The sequence below is a fragment of the Rhopalosiphum padi genome, chromosome 2 (assembly GCF_020882245.1).
Source record: "Rhopalosiphum padi isolate XX-2018 chromosome 2, ASM2088224v1, whole genome shotgun sequence".
NCBI classification, from domain to species: Eukaryota; Metazoa; Arthropoda; class Insecta; order Hemiptera; family Aphididae; genus Rhopalosiphum; species Rhopalosiphum padi.
Window position 1 is genome coordinate 28,159,806 of NC_083598.1, and position 18,657 is coordinate 28,178,462.

Below are 18,657 nucleotides of genomic sequence, written 5' to 3' on the forward strand. Positions count from 1 at the left end.
TATCATTAGTAAAACTTTTAAGATAACGTTTTATGAATTTTAAATTGTTCGAATAATATACAGTTATGCTTTATAATACATCATTATAGTCATAAGTAAATTTCAAATATGTTTGACAACATTACATGTTTTGTTACTTAAAATTATTTTAAGTACTTACTATTTTTCAGAAAAAAGTATGATATTAGGTACCTAAGTAAATAATTTTTAGTTGGATAAACTATGTTTGGAATTTATATGAATTTTAATTTACTTATATATATATTACAAGAATTTAATTTTACCTAAGGGACTATTTAAAAAGTTTTAAATTATAAAATATGATATTTGTATACTTTCACGAAAGTGCCTATTATTATAATTTAGTTTTTAGATATTATTTTGAAACAGACCATGTAGGTAACTATACATAGAGTAAACAAAATGTGCAACTATGTAATAGTTTGTTACTTATACAATTCCAAAGTGTTTAACCTAACTTTGTTGACTTTTATAATCATACAATCTACCATGTTTAGTTATTTAAATTTACCTAACATATAAAAAAAAATATTGTATTGAAAGTAGTTTGATATTTCTAAAAATAAAATTATGAAATACAATATTGTGACGAATGACTAAAAATTTATATTTCGTATAATTTGATTTATATTTTATACGTTATAAAATAATATATTCTTTTATAAATTATACTCCGATAGAATAAGAACATTTTATATTATTTTTACAAGTAAATAACACCAAGAACTTTTAGCAAATGGCTTCATATTTTTTAAAAAACAATTTTTTGTTTATTTATAATAACAACAATAAAAAAAACAAAATCATAAATATATTAATAATAAATTACTGATTTATACATTCTTAAATCAAATATATTATTTTACACGAGCAGTTTTAGTTGGTTGTAATATTACATATAGTCAAAATCTTAAAACCAAGTACTTACTTACAATTGATAGATATAGATACCACTAAATTATACAATGCGTTCATCAAAATTCAGAATATATTAATGAATTATTAGTTGTATTTTGAATTTGAACGCGATAATATTAATTTATTTGATAAAAATTTCTAAGTGAAGTTGAAGTTTTGCTCACCAAGAATTTTCAAAACTTCACAGAGTAATAGCTAATTATTTGTTATCAAATGTAAAGAAAATTAATATAAAGTTCTTTAGTACCACGAAACTATATGAAATATTTGATTCATTATTTTAATATTAAAATTAATTATTTAAAAACTAAAACATTATATTATAATATACCGAGGGAAATTGTTTTTTGTTTTATCATAAAACTAAAGCACGAAATCGCAATATTTTTCAATTATGTATATATTAAACTTTACATTTAAAACACACATGATACATTTATAAAAATATATTATAATTATGTGTACGATATTAAACGTTATCTCAAACATAGCAAGCCCCATTTCAAAATTAAATGCCTATAAATTGTTTTGTTTTTTTTTATCATAGCTTTAACACCTACCTTCTTCTCTCGACAACCTCTATTTTAAATTCATAATTGTTATTTGTACAATTTTAAATCAATTTTTATTTCGTTGCAATAGAAACGATATATTTACCGTACAATAATAATTCTTATACAGTTGTACAGATGTACCTAATAGAAAAAATATAACCTATAAATAATACTTATATTAAAACCAATATCATTAGTTAATATTTATTTTTATATTGAAGATTAGGCTTTTTATATATACAAGCTGGTTTATTTTCAATACATGGAACGACGCCACAAAGGCTGAACATCACAAGAGGTTACTAAATTAACGGCAGACTTACAATTTGGCGCCTATTAAGTCAAATCTTCTTTCGAATTATGTTATCCTTGATGTAGGCAATTGGTTTATATTATGTTTATTTGCGAACAAAATTTAGCGAGCAAACTGATTCATATTATATGTATAAAAATCGGGTTCACACAATTTTGGGACACACACATTGTATATATTACTGTATATTCTTGTATATACACAAGAAAATTATCAATGACATTATCATTTTGTATAGATTTTGCACATACGGAACATAAATATAATTTACATCTAAAATATTAATAATTATATAAATGTATAGCATATAAATTAGGTAAATATGGCTTAAAGGTTAGATAGGTAAATTAAAAAAAAATTGTGATTAGCCGTGAGTAAATAAAAAATTTAAATTATGTTAAAAGTAAATGATGAAAACGATCGAATTAAAATTTATTAAGATTTTTATGGGTATATAACTTTAGTTATTTAATTTTATTATTTTATACGAAATTTTAAATAGGTGTTGTATTTAAGAATGGAGTTTTGTATTAGTTACAATAACTTTTCGAACACCTGTTAATTTTGTCAGTGGGATAATTAAATAAATTCTTTTAATTTAATTAATTAATCGGAATCGTATAATATAATATTGTCTCATAGATAAAAAATATTATATGCAATTGTTTGCTCAGTTTAAACCCAGTTTATTTGTTGACATTGAATTAAAATATTCAACAATTTTTATGTCACAGTTAAATTTGATAATTCAATTTTTTCACTAAATACATGATTTCTTTAAAAACTTAACATCGTTTTAACGGTGGCTTAATTAATCAAGTTCACACGGAATTTATTTTCTCTGTGTCCGTATTTTTCTCACTTATCTCTCTCTTACTCTCTAACTGTGCTTTTCAACTTGATAGATTTTATTCACGTGTCTGCACCAGAGAATACTTTTTCATCTTTATTGTTATATTGAAATCTAAGGTGTTTTGTAGACGTCTCTAAGGTAGAAATTTTATGATTTGTTCCTAGTATAGTTGATGATGATAATTCAGCCTAACCATATGAAAAAAGAATAGCATTGTTATTTATTTCTTGGTTAATATAATATAGTAGGTAGCTACTTATGAGCTATATTCTTTGTGTACTGCTTAATTAATGTGTGACATTATATATCTGGAGTGCTAATATAATTAAACATTTTCTTGAGAGAGGCACAGTTAAGTGTATTAATTATTAAAAAATCTTTTGAAGTGGTAAAAGTAAACCAACTAAACTCAAAATAGAAATAAAATCATTCTATAGTGCTTTGAAGTTATTAACATTTTTTTGACAGAGACTTATTAACAGAATCATTGTTCACAATTTTCCGAATGTTCATGTCCTTATCTCTTGAATACACACGCGTTCGACAATAGGTTTTGTGACGGGTAGAGGGCTGAAATCTGTTGGTGAAGATATATGTCTTCAGGGAGAAATAATATCCATTGGGAGAAACAAACGATTTAATTTATTTTTGCTCGGCTTAGGAAACAAAGAAGATGACGAAGATGTCAATACGTTCCATTTTGACATGTTATTACATATACCATTGACATATTGTTTTAAATATAACATTATAGCATAATTATTTTGTCTGAAATATCACACGATGCCAACTTCTGAAAATGTTAACAGGTGCCATACGTATGTACCTATACAATACGACGGTCGACATAGAACTGAGTGTAGGTATTACATATATTAATTATATCTTTGTAAAGAATAAAATAGGCAGTGTTAAACACACTACAGATAGAGTATGTTTTAATATTATATGCTTTATAATATCCTTTATAACTTTGTCATATAGTTATTAAAAATAAATCGCATACTTGTATGCTGTATAGCATAAAGGTAATATGCTCTTTCCGTTAATGTTAAGATCAATACTAATACAAATTTATTTACAATTTTTTATCCTTTATTTTTTGATTTATTGTTGTAATTAATATTATTTCTTGCATGTGTTTAACATTATTTGTACACATTTATAATAATAATGCTCCAACATTAGTTTCTATTTTACTTATTTGAGTATTGGGCAGAGAGATTGCTATAGAAATAGAATTACTATTATATATATATAAAAAAATATATATATACAACTATTATTAAACTTAGTATAAACTATGCTTTTGATTTATTAAATTATTATATTATTATGAAACAGAAATATACAAATGTGCTAAATTATAAGGTAGGTAGGTAGTGGGTTGTATGTGTATGACAAATTATAATATTATATCATTCATTGTTTGAAGAAATTATGATACTATTTAGTTTTGATTTACTTTTAATTATCTACTATAATATACTCATTGTATAAACATTTAAAATTAAAACTATGCATTTATTTTTTTATTTTAGTAATACCACTGACCATTTTTTTTAAAAATAACCAGCTGCAGTGGCCATCAGAATAAGAGATTTACATTTTATATGTATTTATATTATATGAATTATTTAAAAATTGATTTAATGTAGTTAACAAATGCACATATCAAATTCTGTAAACGACTTATGGATAGTTATACGATATAAAAATTTGTCCAGTAAATTGGCGCTAACAATGAATTTTAAATAGTAACGGGGATAGAGTACGGTTCTTACTTAATTGAGCGATTTGGCCTGTGATTCTGAAAGTAAAGAATTTTCTCTTTCTTATTACTGACTTATGATAATGTATAACTGTAGTAGGTATTATGTATATGCTCTACTTAATAGCTTATGTATTGATATTAAAACAACTTGAATATATATTGTGACACAAACATTTCCAAAATTATTGAAATTAATAATTAGTATCTACCAACATTTTATCTATACGTTTTATGCTCACTGAGGAAAATAAAATAATACCATATGTTTGCGATAAGACATTTGTTTTAAAAGGGCTACATTACGTTATAAAGTATATATTATCGCACATAACTAATCATTAATGTTGTGACATTTTTCTGTTCTTCAAACGTAAAAATTGTCTGTAGAACTACCTGTTAATGGAAATTTTTCAGTATTTGATCATTGTAATGAATTGGATTGAATGTTACAAACAATAATAGATGGAAGTGAGAAATTAGAAAATTGAAATGCTTACTAACTAAATTATCGCATTGTAACTTACTCGATAAATGTGGCATAAATTATAACAAATTAAATAGTTTTTTAAAGATAAAGTCGTTAATACCAGTTTATCAAGCCGACTTATTTTGATTGGACATGCAATTGGAGCAAATTAAAATTGAATTTTCGTGATGATTTATTGTATTTCCATTAACAGACGGTGGATCATTAATTTTAAAAGAATTGTGAAACACGCTGTTGGATTTGTAATAGTAAACGAGAGTATATTTTTTTTCTTGTAACTGAAGTTGACGAATTTCGATTTTGCTTGTAAGTAAAACATTACAGACGTTTTTTTGTGTTTATATTGACAGAACTTAGTTGGTAATAATTAAAGCAATACTGTAGACTGTAGAGAAATAAAGATTATAAAGAAAATTAGCTTTTTGATAAATTATTATAATATATTGCGAAGTTAATGCAACAGAAAAATGTTCAACGAGTATAAATTATAAAAGGATTTATAACTCTGTTTTCAAATGTAGTAAAAAGATTTAAATTTTAAATTGTAAAATCAATGTTATTTTCATTATGCTAAAATATGATTCGTTAAAATATTTTTGGATAATTTTTGATTTTTAATTTGCAAATAAATCATACAAGTTTAGTTTCTAGAAATAATATAGTATTGTTTATATATATTATTTAATATTATTAGTTCGTGCATCGTTTGTACATAATAATTTATTACTATATAATTATATAAATTAAATAAAACGTTAAGACGATGCTTATAATATTTATGATATTATAATATAAGTGCATTAGTGCATACCAATTTTGATATTTTCATATTAAATTCATATTTTTATCTTTTACATGTATTAAATTTCACGGATATTCGTAATTCAGAAGTTTGATAATAACCAATATTTTACGACATACTAATAGGGTAAAAAATTTTATAGATATTAGACACCATCGAAAAATGTAAGTGGCACAATATCGTATTTGATGTCTAACTCGTTGGATATTCGTATACATTTAAACACTTTGTCAAAAACGTGTTTTTGTTCAACTATGTAAATATTTTTTCAAACTAAGCTTTAAACTAATTTTCATCATTGTCATTTGTCAACGTCGTCTAACCAAGATTTATGGATATTTGGGAGAATACATGTTATATCATTAGAACATGTGTTTATATTATATTGTTATTCAAGTATAATTAACGAGAAATCGTAATCTATATTTTACAGATAATGGATTGAACGCAGTGAACTAATTTTGTGGAACATTCAATGACGACAGTTGAGGTCTGTTAGTGTGTACGCGTGCGCGCGCGTATGTGTGTGTGTCGTTTGTTCGTGTCGCGTGTGTAGAATCAGTTTGGACGTGATCCCTACGCTCGGGAGCAACATTATACCGTCGCCGATTGCAGCTGCCAGCGTCGCCACTGCGATCACTGTCGCCACTGTCGCAACCGCCGTCACCGACGTTTGCCATGGAAGTGATGGACTCGGACGCAAACACCGTGTTGCACTCGGTCACCAAGGGCGTGCACGCCGGTCCGCCACCTGTGGTCACCTGGCCTGGCATGGACAACGTGACGAACGCGTCCATGTTCGACGAGTCGAATCTCCCGTATGACATGAAATTCAACGAGGGCCACGTGGTCGCCATAGTCACTTACAGTATACTCATGGTCGTCTCGGCCATAGGCAACATCACGGTGCTGACGATCATCCTGAAACGCAGGCGCAAGGCTGGCACGAGGATACACGCGATGCTCATGCACCTGGCCATCGCCGATTTGTTGGTAAGACACCGCTAGCAATCCATCGGTAATCCGCGGGTTTTTTTGTTTCCGTTATATTATTTTAAGCCTTTAAGGTATTAAAATCTACTCTCCCACTCGCCTTTCACAGAATTCGTAAGAAGTTTAATTACTTATTAAAACGCTGTTTTATCATTTATTTTAATTTTAAAGGTTGCATGTTATCGAGAGAGTAACATTTAAATTTATTGTTTGACAAAATTAACCAAAATTATACGATAAGAATATTGACACAATTCCTTAAGCTTAATACGTTTAAAATACATGTTATTTATTAATGAGAAGAACTTGAAATACTATTGACTAACAAGAGTTTGGTATACTCATGTGGATATTTAAAATTATCAACCATCTGTTTTATTTGTCTTACAGTTAAATATAAGACTATAAATTATAATACCCAGAAGAAAATCTTTTCCTTATTGAAAAGATAGTTTTTCATCACCCAAAAATCAAGAAGAATTGTTACATATTACATAATATCCACATTTACGTAATATTGTGAATTGTGATTATGCATAATATTTATGTATTGAGAATATATTTTGTAGAAATAAAATGTTGAAAGTAAATTCTATATAATAAAATAAATTTTTAATACATTTCTATGACAATAATTTCAAGCAGAATTAATCTAATAATAAAATATCGAAATAAGTATTTAGTTGATCAAGAGATTATTTTTATATTTAACTACATAGTTAAGTAATTCAAAATAATAATATTTATACTGCATAAAAAAACATATTCGTTTTTAAATATTTCGGAGTGCATTTATTTTAAAACTTGTAATAAAATATTATGTAATACTATTTACACTGAATTATGTCCGTGTTATCATAATGTTTAACATTAAAAGTACTGTATAACATTCTCATAAATAACCATAAGTACTTAATTAATTCGTAAATTTATAATAAAATAATAAACATTTAGACAATTGATAATATTATTCAAATATGTATATAATTATTAAAATTAATTCAATTAATTCTTGTTACCATGAAAAAAAATTATTTTGTAAAATACATTTATATTTGCTTTTTTGCTTTTTGAATTATTATAAATTAATATAACAAACTATAAAATAATGGCCAAAACTAAATAAATCATACATAACTCAATATAAATATTAAATATATAAACTATTAAGATATATGATAAAAAAGTACAAAATATAGGTTTTATTTATTAAAAATAAATCATATATAATATATTATATTTGTTTAATATTTTTGTATTTCATTTGCACTCATGGCGAAATTATTATAGTATAACAAATAATTGAAATTTATTTTATGTAGTTTTAATTACAAAATACTATTCTTTATACTTTTTTTATACACATACTTGTTCATTTTTATAATGTATAATGTGTTTAAAAAATATAATTAAAATAATTTGTATGCATGTTTTATTTTTTTTTATTTTTAGGTAACTTTCTTGATGATGCCATTGGAAATAACGTGGGCATGGACTGTGCAATGGGTTCTCGGTGATCCACTTTGCCGTATCATGTCATTTTTCCGAATATTTGGATTGTATCTTTCCAGTTTCATATTGATTTGTATCAGCGTTGATAGGTATGTAGCTTTTTTTAGTTTCAATACGTTTATACTTTGTTGTAGTTAGACATGTCTAATAGTACTAAGCATAATAGTACTCGAGTTAAATATTGCAATATATGTTTATTATATTTCATGTTCTTGGGTCTTAAACTATACAATTTATTTAGTATGTGTACAATACACGGTAAGGAAATTCTAAAGCTAACTCCGAAGCATATAAGTTATGCACATCTCATAAAAGATTAATATACTTCAAATTTAAAAAAATTGTTTAATTGTCCAAAAAAATAATATTAGAATACATGCATCGGAATGTACGGACCATAAGTTAGATAATAAGCCCAGTCTCAGTCTAGTACTTCAAAGCCATGTCTTAAAATTTTCTTAAGATTAGGTTGATGAAAAATTGTATATTTGGATATTCCATTCGCATTTTAAATGTTTTCAAAAGTTATGTTATTATTAATGCCATTATGATTAATGCAATGTGCGTTCATCATCAATAACAGTTATCTGATTCAATACCACCACTTTCTTCTTTGAAGTTTAATATAAAAACAGAAATCTATTATGAAGTCTTTCTTGACTTCATTTTTCATTTTCAAGTGGCCACTGTTTTAAGCAGAAATTTCAAATATTTTTGTTTCTTTGATTTCATAAATTATGTTATTATAATTATGAAACAAAAAATAAATATTTATTTTGAAGCAATTTTTAAAAAAAATACCTAAGAACATTTTATTAACAAAACAATAAACATTTCATTATTTACTTATTTATTTTGTAAATTTAATGGACGAAAGTTAAAGGGAAAATATGATTAAAAACAATTGACAATAATTAAAAAGAACTAAACAATGATAGGTTAATAATACAAAATTATAATTATTTACTTGTATACAAGTACATATGGATCTCTACTATTAAATAATTTAGTCTCTAGATGTTTATAATTACATATTAACTATATTTATAATACATTTAAATAGTTTAAAAAATGTGTATATATTTAATATACTCATTAAATATTGTATCTTAAAAACATTATATTTGTTGTTTTTCTTTAAATTATATTATAAATCATAGTGAAGATAAATTTTGAATATTCCATATTGTTTTGTTCGCTTTTAAATTAATATTTATAAATATTATTTTCTAATATTAAATTATATAATACTGTTGAATGTATATTTTTTATTTAATTATTAATATAATTAGTATATTATATTATTATCTACAAATAGTAAACAATCAATAATACAATTATTACTAATTATCCTAAAATGTTGCAAATCACAATTTTTGTTGTTAAATAATTGCGTAGATTAAATAATGCCTTTTTATCTAGTTTTATTTATTACGCCTGCATCTGAGTTCCGTCCCAAATATAATAGAGATGGGTAAGTGGATAACACTCTGCTGTACATTAAGTGTCGAGTGGTTACTGTAATGGATGTGTTAAATTTGAATTCAATGATATATCATTGTCTACGAAAAACAATTTTGAGCGCAGACGGTTTATCAGCCTATATCACTAAGTACGTTTCATGATAATAAATTATGTTTTTTTTGATATTGATTTTAAAATATTTTACTTTATTATTAGTAATAGGTTCATTTTTTTTTATAAAGAATTAAAAAACAATATCAATTACTAGAAATGTATTCAAAAATAATGTAAAGTTTGCATAAAAATCGGTCAGAATATAAGATGACAAAATGTATTAAATTGTATATAATATAATAAAGTTTTGATAATTAGGTAGGTATGTACAGGTATTTAAAATATTTAATAAAGACAATAGAAAAACAGTTTTTACATCAGGAAAAAAAATTAATTGTTTTCAAAAAATAAACCACAGCACGTTATAAAAATGAATAAAATAATTTAAAGCATCAAAAATCCAATAATAAATTAAAAGGATAATTGATGATATTTGTAAAAAACAGCAAAAATATATTCATAAAGAACTTTCTAATCATGGTATTAAGACTATTACATACTGATTTTTTTTATTTATTCATAATTATTAATTACTATGAATTTATGAATATTTTTATAAATGATTAAATTATGAATTTATGAATATTTTTATAAATGATTAAATTATGAACATGTATACTAATATTTTATTTAACCAACTTTTTATTAGAGACAGGACTAGTATATTTATACATTTTTTTTTTTTTAATCAGGATGGAATTAATAAAAAAAAGGTTCTTGGGATGGAACTTGGATGCCATTAAAAAAATGTACTAGTGCGTATAATTAGAAAGAGTTTTGACCACATCGATTTGTAAATATTTATTGACAGGCTTTTTTTTATCATTTATGTAATACCATTTAAAATATGACAGTCAATCAATAATTATAAATGATCACTTTTTAATTTTTATTAATTACAGTACTTTAAGTAGGTATAAAACATAAATTATGAGTTTATTAACCAAGCTAGTTTCGGATCTTCCATGGAAGTATTAATATTGGAGTTAATAGGTGTGAGGAATTAGACACGTTACATATATCTTTAACTGTCATTTAAGTGGCATCTAAAACATTGCATACTATTAGTTTTAAAATTAAATTTTATAGGTTTATTATAAACATTGTAGAGTAAATATTTTTTTCGTTTATGTTTTATTATAATTTAAGGTTTATATTTAAGCTATACATTTAATACGTTGTAGTTAATAACATTTAAGGGCGCCGATTTATAATATATACTTTTGTAACCTGCCTGAACCCCTAATAACATAGTTATCTTCTTTATAGTAATCATTCAATTAGTTATTAAAATATAATCTTAAGTATATGTATATATTTTTTGGCTTCAATAAAAATTACGGACATGATAAAGTAATGAAAACCATACAATATAATATGCATTAAACAGTAGGCATCAATTATTTATATAGAATACCTATATAACAAATTGTAAAGAGCATGCATTTAAAATAAAAATTCAGTAGGAACTCTAAGTAAATAATTTCAATACTATATCGTTCATTAACTGAGAAAATATATACATTTTTGAGGGAAATGTAAAATAAAACAAAATATCATCATTATATTATGAATTTTGAAATTAATTAACCTAATGACTCGTCGATTTAGTTATTAAATATTTTATTTAAAAAATACGAGTCCCTTGATGGAGTGTTTTATTTTGAACGACTTCAATCAAGTGTTGACACAAATATTAATACTGTTATAACTTATAAGTATCACATATACAAATTTCATATTCCAGAATTGGCTAGAGAAATAAATAAGTATTATGATGTAGAAGAACAATTAAAAATAGATAAATTGTCCATGCCTATACCAATCATGGGCGGATCTTATATTTTAATATAATTAATATGATGGGAAAATAAAAGTTAACAACCATAAAGCACCCAATGATTTTTTAATTAAAGAATCACGAAGTGATTAAGTATCAAGATATGTTAATTATAAATAAAACTTTACTGAAAAAAATACCGACACATTATATTGAACAACGTATAATTGAAATTGCACTACATTTTAAAACTATAGTCATGTCAGTGTATTCGACACCAGTCAATGATTTTATAGCTCTACAAATATTAATACCATCAAGAAATTATAAAGTATTGAAGTAATAAATTGTATAAAATAAATCAGTAATTAATAAATTATGATAAAAATAAACACCGGAAATAACATCTAGAGCTTCGGAAATATTGTTATACAAAAATTATAAATTGTTAAACAGTGAATTTCAATTCAAATCATACAAAACTTATATTTCTTTTCTGACCTAAATAAAAAAATAATTAATTGGAGAAATAACTAGTTGAAAAACTTTAATGTACTGAATGAAATTTAACGTTTTAAATTTAAACATGGCGAACAAAGAAAATAATTATTAACTAATGCGTTTAGTAATGTATTATTTTTTGTATCCGTAGAAATTATTATTTAGTAATTAATATTCTAATCCGTATTGTATTTTTAATATAATTTTTAGGTACTTGGCTGTTTTGCAGCCAATGCGTTTATATCAGATGGATCGCAGGGGAAAGTTAATGATTGCAGTGGCTTGGATTGCATCAGTTGTCTGTAGCTTACCGCAGGTAATTGTCGTTTAATAATTAGGTTATCGATAACGCACACGTTTGTTCATATAATTGACGTATACTTCCAATTTCCATGTATTTGTAAATATGGTATAATTTATTACATTATTTGATTTGTTGTTTAAATAGTTTTAAACAAAACGTTAATTAGTGAAAACTATTATAAATGTAAATGGACTGGGGGTTGAGAATGTTTTATTTTATTTTATATATATGAGTTAAATTCACATAATATTATCACTGATAAAATAATTGTCTACATTTATCAGATAATCTCCCGTTGAACTATGAACAAACGTTGAACATTTAACTCATTAACCAGATCAAAATGTTTGCTTTATTTACACCGTAGACTTACATATTTCACGTGGAACGACACCCTAATGCCACATGGTACGAACAGTGCGTCACTTATAACGCTTTTTCGTCCAAATTGCACGAGCTGGCTTACTTATATTTCGGCATGTTCATGATGTACTGGTTGCCTCTAATCGTTATACTATTCTGCTACGCTTCCATCATCATTGAAATATATAGAAGGTCCAGGGAATCGATTTGCGGTCAAGGTAAGTTATAGGAATAATTATAAGACACTAGTTTTGAGAGAGGTGTTTACTGGTTTTACAATAAAAGTGGATACAAATGGGTCATAATTTAAAAAAACAACATTTTTACAGTTTTTATTATGTGCCACTTTTTTATAGTTTATTTTATACATGGCATTTGAACACAAATAAGATTTATTTGAGAGTGTTTTTTGAAAACATCGATGGTTTCAAAATAATTTAAGAAATGCGAATAATTAATTCTAAACAAATATTGAACTTTTTAAAAATCATTAAATTTCTTATCCCTTTGTGTTTGTTAAATTTAAAGACATTCTTCTCAGTGGCCCATTCAGCTCCAATTATGTGTTCACATTATTTTTTTTCAAAACTTGTTATTTATAAGATTTCCGACATTTGAGCGAAAGATAATTTTTTTAGTATTACTAAGGAATTAAACATCTTATTGTATTATTTTGATTTATGATCATTTATAGTATAAATTATTCGTTTTCTGGATTTTTATTTCAGATAGTGAGCTTGTAAAATATTAAATTGAAACTTTGTACTACAGTAAAGTGTTATTAATCTAGTATAAAATTGTTTAGATAAATAAATAATAATATATAAGGGTAATTTCTCTTAAACTATTTGAAATATTCCTTATAAATGCATAAGAGTAGGTTATAAATTTAACTATAGATTATGCAAATACGGGAATTTAAATGCAAGTTTTAGTTTGTATCCTTGATAAAAAAATATAAAAAATAAGTACCTATTTTGTTTTACAATAGAACCAAATATATTGTAGATTCTTAAATTCTTGCCATAAGTTTTATTCTATATTATAATTTGTATAAACATACAAAAAATATTGGAGGTACTTTACATATATTTGATTGTTGAAGTTTTGTAGTTTGGGATAGTAAAAAAAAAAAAAAGGTTTCTAAATGAAGGAAATGCATATAACCATACAAATACAAAACAAAAATCAAATAAATTTCAGCCAGAATAGGTATATTTTATAAAGTTATGGGCAATGTGTATATATTTGTGTTGTATTATTTTTCCGGGTGAGATGGTTAAAATGGGAAAAAAGCAACATTATTCAGTTAAATTGAATCAATTTATAAATAATTTTTAACATAATTTCATCGGATTAATTTATGTAATATATATTTCTATAATCAATGATAACATACTTAAGTATTTATATTTTTTAATATCATTAATTTTGTAGGTACAGATAATGTACGCCGTCTGGGATTTTTAGGACGTGCCAAAAGTAGAACATTAAAGATGACAATCATTATTGTAATAGTGTTTGTTGTTTGTTGGACTCCCTACTACATTATGGCTATTTGGTAAGTGTTTTTTTAAAAAATTAATTTGGAAATCATATTATTTTTTTTCGTTATTAAAATAATAACGGTGATATTGTTTTAAAAACCAATTCCCGTTAAACATTTAGCGAATTTAGTTTATAATTGTTTATTGAAAAATGTATCAAAAAATTATTACGATTAACGTTTTTTATTTGTTTATTTGTTTTGAGTAAGTTCCAACGTTATGCATAATCAACTATCACTACCTGTCAAATAAAAATAATGCTGTATTCGTGTATGGTAGTGGTTTTAATACCATCGTTGATCGATACGAGTTAATAGCCTTATGTATAAATTCAATTGAATACATTACTGTATATTTGCATTAGTTTATACCTAATCATAATTTACATAGAATCGTCATGACTGTTTTATGATGAAAGAACATTTAATTGATTGGATTATTTAGAATATTATACATTAATATTATAGAGTACAAAATATATACATCAAAATAAACACCATTTCACATTCTTATATTTTTAATTTAGTGATTGATGGACATATTATTTATGTCTATAATAGGTCTTCGTTAAAAAAATAACTACTTATAAAATTAGTACAACATTTGGTTATATTCATTATCTAGATAAGACACGCTTAGAATAATATAAGTTGAATGTTGACACAGAGTAAACTAAGTGTTTATGTTAACATAAAATTATATGTATATACTATATTGCATAAAAAATTGTATCAAGTTCGATAAAAACAACAAGTCATCTCGAAAAGTAAACAAAAAAAAAATATTTGCATAATCTTAATATCAATTTAAGTTAAACTTAAAATAAAAATCAATATCATTTTGTACTTGATGTTGTAATAGTGTAATACATATTTTTATGTGAATTCAATAAAACATATGTTTAAAATAATTATTCATACGACGAATAAAAAAATGATTAAAAAAGTCTTATTAGTTTTCCATTGAAAATTTTCAATAATTAACTATTAATTTATATTTTGTTATAAATTATTATGTAATTATAATAAAATTATGGTGAATTTTTTTTAATTAAATTTGAAGTGAAAATGTTGATGTTATTCGTAAATTCATAAAAATTTAAAATTATTTGATTATTAAAAATATATAATATTTTTGATTTTTATAACTATAGTTTAAAAATGTGATGCATTGCTTATAGTTATAGGCACTTATAGCACTAAAAAACTAAAAAGTACATTTTTATCACTCTAATATGCACTTAAGAATACCAAAATAAGCCTAATAAATTGGAAAATATGCAAATTCAAATTTCAACAATTTTTTTTTTATTTTAACTTTTTTTTACAAATTAACTTTTAGATTTTTTAAATTTTACAAGTTTTTTTTATAAAATATGGTTGTAGGACTTACATTATTATTTTATACAATTAAACAAAATTTTAAGGTGGCACATTCAAAATATTGTCAAAATTATCTCTATAAATAAGGTTCCCCCTATTGTAGGTTTTTGGTAAATAAGTACTTTGCTCGACACAAACAATTTAAATATAATTGTTGTAAATAAATTAATAACAGAATGTAATGATTTTAAGTGAATTCATTTTTTTTACTTTAACAATTATATTAAAGAATTAGATGTTTTTTTATATTTTCAAATTTGAATGATCTATGGTTATTTGACAATAGAGTCTTTTATGCTAAGAATGACCGTTTAACATCAACGGACGTCATGGGTACTTAAAAATGCTAAGTCGCTACAATTTAAATTTTCAGTAAAACTATGTAAAATTCTGAATGTTTCTTCACCAATTAGAACTTTTGATATTTTTATTAACATAAAGAGACCACGATTTTTTTCCAGTACATGATTGGATTTATTTTGAATAGCTTTTCCATTGAAATCACATATTGTTTCAGAGATTTTTGATATCTTTAACTATTTTAATTGAATCTGATAATGGTACATGTTACTGTTATAATTTTTCAATTGCCGAGGTTAATTTGTCAATGTTTGACTTAATATATTATAATATGTTATAGTCTAATCTAGGTTTTATGATGTAGTTTTAAGTATATTTAATATTAACTGTATAGTTTCTATTTAAAATAAAAATACAATATAATATTCCGAAATTTTCATAATAATAAATTACCACGTTAATTCAACTTTCCCTACGAGTGAGAATTGGCTTCGGAATTAAGGTTAGGTTTGGCGCTTCCATTTTAAAAACAAGTTAACGGCTTGTCTAAAGTGCTTTTCTAAAGATATTTTTACACTTGAAATAACTTTATGTACTGCGTGAAATTTACTTCTTACTTTTTTTGCAACCCTATGCAGTCTATGTACAACACATGTTACGTGAATTATTTTCGAGTAAAGATACTTTTTTGTACTTATCCTGATTTAACAATATAAGGCGTGGAATCAAATAAAAATAAAAGTACATTGCCATGTTGGATACCAGTTTTACCATGATAAACTAACCGATCTCTCAAAAAGTTTGTTGAAAATTGTGGAATGGTTAGCTTTTTTTAATTCATCTGAATTGTGTAAGTAAAAAATGTTGATTATATAATTTTCATCAAGAATTTTAACTATTACATTTGCAATGTAATAACCTTCCGCATCGGTAGTTTTATTGATACTGATCCAATTTTTTTGTCTTTAATTGTTTTCCTAAATTTATCCACGGTCTCGTTGTAAATATCGTCTAAATATCCTTTTCACATAAATATTCACTAAGAATTTAATTTGTTATATATATTTCTATGTTTTGAATTTTCTAATTTGTTTAAAAATATGTTAGCGGAAATAAAAGTCTCACACAAATTTTTGTTAAATTAAGATTTTCTAATAATATTACTTGTCGCTGTCAATAACTGTTGTTGTTTCCGATTGAATTGATATTGATAACCGGTGAGGCCTTTGATTGATAAGTTTGTCACTTTTTACATGTGACACGTAAACTTTTGTCGGAATTAACTTTACTTTCGCAAATTTTACAAAATAGTACGTTTTTATCAATTTAACAAATATTGGAACCAAATTCATTAGAATGAGTAAGGAGCCGATTCATTAAACTTTGTTTTACTTTAGGCATTTTTTAAATCTATATAAAAATACCAGAGTATAGTCGTATAGGTAACACACTAGTTCACGATCAAACGCACATGCAACACATTTCAATTACGGAGGAAAACTAAAATCAAATCATTGTGTATGTTCACAATGCGATGATAACGCTATGACCAACATTAATACAACGAATTCGATAATTGCAGTACGTCTGACATATTTCAAAAATAACCAAATTATTGGGAACGAACGGAATTGTCAGGTGTGATCGACGATAACAACCGAATATTTTATTTTAAAATCTAAATGCATTTTTGTTTTTGTTCGCATAATCGTATTTGTATGATTTGATCTAAAATCTCTTATTTTAATACAATTTTGTAAAATCTCTTTTTATACATAAAAATACCTATAAATAGCACTTAAAACTCTTAGTTAGAAAAATATCACTAAAAACCGTAACTATGCAGAAATTGGCAAAATAAAATTTCGTATACATAGGAAGTTGAAACAAATTTGTATCCCACATTGAACATTCTAAGGTTTACCAAAAATAAATGCTTTTTATAGAACTTCTGAGCCCTGTTTATAGCTTATAAGTAGTTCTCACTAAATTTAAAAATTTAAAAACTATATTATCACAATTTTTTTCATACACATTTGAAGTTCAAAAATAAAGGATTTTAAATTTTACGTATATTATTATACTTAATGTACACAATTAAATTAACTGTATGCTATTACCTATAATAAATATAAAATTTTTAAAAATTACCTTGGGTATTACTATATTTAAAATAAATTACTACGACAGCAGTATTTCAATATCTATCTATTTATCTTTCTATATAAATATAATAAAATATACATATTGTGTTATATAGGCTGACATATCGTCCTACTTTAAAATTGTTTTTCATAATATGCAATGATATATCACATCCACCTATTAAATGATGAGGTACTCTCACATGTACTGTAAAGCAATGGTTACTTATTTCTTTTAGAAATGAATTTAATAATCTTATTTAAACCAAACATATTACTTTAAAATGAAACATAATTTTATAAGAATTACAATAGTTCCTAGCAGTGGTTTATTATTAGACTTGATATAGTTTGATAACTGAAATAAAAAAATAAGATTTTCTACTTTGATATTTAAGTGATAGGGAATGTTCAGTTCATGTACATCTAATTTAATATAATATAAGCTAAACTAAGTGAACCGTTCAAAAACATTTTATATAGCGGTAAAGTATTACTGATTGCTTATATTATAAAACTCTATCATTTATA

The 18,657-nt window shown here is 24.5% G+C and overlaps 1 protein-coding gene across 3 annotated transcripts in view; it reads left to right on the forward strand.

Moving 5' to 3' along the window:
• LOC132919868 (adipokinetic hormone/corazonin-related peptide receptor variant I-like) overlaps positions 1–18,657 on the forward strand; it is an 85,344-nt gene that overhangs the window by 18,052 nt on the left and 48,635 nt on the right. For all 3 annotated transcript variants that reach the window (XM_060981764.1, XM_060981766.1, XM_060981765.1), the window contains exons 2-6: positions 6,156–6,715; positions 8,168–8,316; positions 12,297–12,402; positions 12,758–12,971; positions 14,191–14,314. In XM_060981764.1, the coding sequence (XP_060837747.1) occupies positions 6,401–6,715; positions 8,168–8,316; positions 12,297–12,402; positions 12,758–12,971; positions 14,191–14,314 (908 nt within the window). In that variant the 5' untranslated portion in view covers positions 6,156–6,400. The remainder of the gene's footprint in view (positions 1–6,155; positions 6,716–8,167; positions 8,317–12,296; positions 12,403–12,757; positions 12,972–14,190; positions 14,315–18,657) is intronic.